This window comes from Merops nubicus, unplaced genomic scaffold, assembly GCF_000691845.1.
Source record: "Merops nubicus isolate BGI_N331 unplaced genomic scaffold, ASM69184v1 scaffold22435, whole genome shotgun sequence".
Taxonomy (NCBI): domain Eukaryota; kingdom Metazoa; phylum Chordata; class Aves; order Coraciiformes; family Meropidae; genus Merops; species Merops nubicus.
In genome coordinates, this window is record NW_008611910.1 from 42840 (window position 1) to 45490 (window position 2651).

General features: G+C 42.8%; 1 protein-coding gene across 1 annotated transcript; it reads right to left on the bottom strand.

Moving 5' to 3' along the window:
- Window positions 1–1218: 1218 nt before the first annotated feature.
- On the bottom strand, window positions 1219–1700 carry LOC103774012 (protein Wnt-7b; the record flags this gene model as incomplete). The annotated part of the gene is made up of 1 exon (XM_008941394.1): window positions 1219–1700. A coding segment is annotated over one exon (480 nt), but the record flags the coding sequence as incomplete, so codon positions are not given.
- Between the last annotated feature and the right edge of the window lie 951 nt (window positions 1701–2651).

A 2651-nucleotide genomic window follows, 5' to 3' on the forward strand; every position in this document is an offset into this window, starting at 1 on the left:
TTCTCAGTTTATAAGTTATTTAAAACTCTTGATAACATTAACTTCCAACCGTTAGAGGCAAAATGCAATGCTTGGAAGATCCTGGAGCTGCATTTGGCAGCAAAGCAAAACCCTTGGTATTTGTCAAAGCTTGTCTTTTGTATCCCAAAAACTCCCTCCGAGGAGCTGAGAGCACGTGCTCCACGCCTCAAGCCTGAGTCTAAAAAAAGAGTAATTCTTATTCAGGAGGCAAGCAGGGAAAAGTCTTTATCAAGCATTTGTAACCACAGTTTCTCGTGATCTTTTTTTTTTACATTACAAGATCTCAGCTCTTGTAATTGCTTAAGGCCTACAGTAATTGACCTCTCTAATAGTGGAGTGACAACAGATCAGTAGCATTGAAGAACTTAGGGAGAACCAAATACAAAAAAAAAAAAATAAAATAAAATCATAAAGTCAGAGTTCCAATAAGTTTACATTTAGTACAGAATTAAGACATAGCTACCCGTTAGTGCTTAAAATTTTTTTTGATACTATTAAAAACATAAATAATTCTTTTTTAATGTTCATTCAGAAAGTTCCAGTGTCACTGGCAGCTGATGGAATTTTGTGAACGTTATCTTTTAGCACACTGATAGTGGAGCAATTCCGCCAGAGATTTCATCTCCCTACCAGCTGGTTTTTTTTTTTCACTACCTGCTTTCTTAGAAATTCAGGTTTTTTGCAGAAATACTGCTATGTTCTAGTCAGTGAAGATTTCATTTCCTAAAACAAAAAAAAATAATAATATTTATTTGCACAGGGCTCGGTGGTTTTGTTGTTGTGGATTAGGAGAAAGTGTCTTTTTCTTTTAAATCTCATGGGAGCTGCAATGCAATCAGCTTCTCTGATATGTATAACTTAAAACACTTACTAGGAGAACTCTACAACATCCAGATTGTAGGTTTTTTTTTTTTTTAAAAAAAAAAAAACAACCAGAAAGTTTCACATAGCTGTCAACATCACCTTAATCCTGTTGCCCTTGTTTCCAAAGCAGTTACAACAGCCAGCCAGTCCAAATGCACCATCCTTAAAAGCGTGAGTAGTGGGGGCAGGGAGTGGTTCTGGTGGTGTTGGTTGTTCAGAGGGGTGGGGTTGTTTTTTTCTGTTTCCCAAAGAAGCTGAGATGTGCAAAACGCTGCTGTTGTCTCTGCTCTCTCCACTCCTGGGGATTTCGTTCCGCCCGCGCCCCCGCGGCGCCGTTATTTGCAGGTGAACACCTCTGTCCTCTCGCTGCACGTGTTGCACTTGACAAAGCAGCACCAGTGGAATTTGCAATTGCATTGCCACACCTTGGTGTACTGGTGGGTGTTGTAACCTCTGCCACAGCACATCATGTCGCAGCCGTCCGCGTTGGGAGAGGTTCGGTTGCAGAGCCGGCCCTGGGTGCCCACGCTCCCCGTGGAAGCATCTTCCTCACAGTAGTTCGGGGACTTTTCGATATACACTAAATCCGTTTCCATGGGTTTCTGGTAACTCTTGATCTGCTTGATCTTCAGGAAGGTTGGCTGTCTTAGCCTGCTGGCTCGTACCACCTCCACTTGCACCGCGGCGTTGTATTTCTCTTTCAAAATATATCCGATCTCTCTGAATTTGGGAAGCGTGGTCCAGCAGGTCTTGGTTGTACAGGAACCTGAGACCCCGTGACACTTACACTCCAGTTTCATTCTCTCTTCAAGAACCTGTGTGTACAGACATTTACGTATTGTTACTGCATGAAAACGGCACTGCAAGCTTGCTTAACTCTCAGCCTGGTTAGTTGCTATGAGTATTCGTTACAGCAGGCTGGAATTTTTTGACAGCACGTTTATAAATCTTCTCACATCCCAGCAGAATGTTTATAACACCTTTTGTTTTACACAGCACCTGGCCAGAAACACACTGTTTTGTAATTTTGTTACATTTGTATTCTCTTTCCACATATTGGAGAATATTTATTTAAATTTCAGAAGACATGTCTGTAGAATCAAAGTAATTCTTGGGACTCCAGTGACTTAAATTTTTTTTTTTTCAATTTTAAAAACAAAAAGGAAAAAAAAAAAAGTTTTTTTTGAAGTGTTGTAAGATTCAGAAAAACTGATCTTCATTGCTTAATTTTTGACTAGCTTTAATATCACAGAGCAACAGAGTGTGTGTGGCTGAACAGGCATTCACTGCACAGTTACCAATATTGCCTATACCAGCAGAGGTATATTGACTATTAACTCTTCAGCCCACAGAGCATACCATCCCCTTTAACAGCAGCAGTCCTCACAGTGCCTAGCCCCACTGTCAAGCAAATGCCCAGCAACAAATACATTTATTTGCACAAGGGTCACGACTGAGCAACATAAATAAAATCCACTGAAGGTTCCTATTCAGCTGTGAGAGGAAGGGTAGCATTTAGCTCTGGCTTGAGGAGGTTAACCCAGAGGAGGTTAATCCAGCATCAGACGGTCCCTAGAAGGGACCCAAACTGGTGGGTGCTCTGCTCCCAGCAGCTGGCACATCCCCCCTTGCCTGGGCAGGGGCTGAGGGGTGTGTGCCCGGGGGGAAGCCAAGCCCCTCGCCAGGAGCACGGCGGAGGGCAAGCCAAGCCTCCAGGAACCACCCCTCTGTTTTTCTGCCCTCGTGCTACCACTTAAACCTGACCA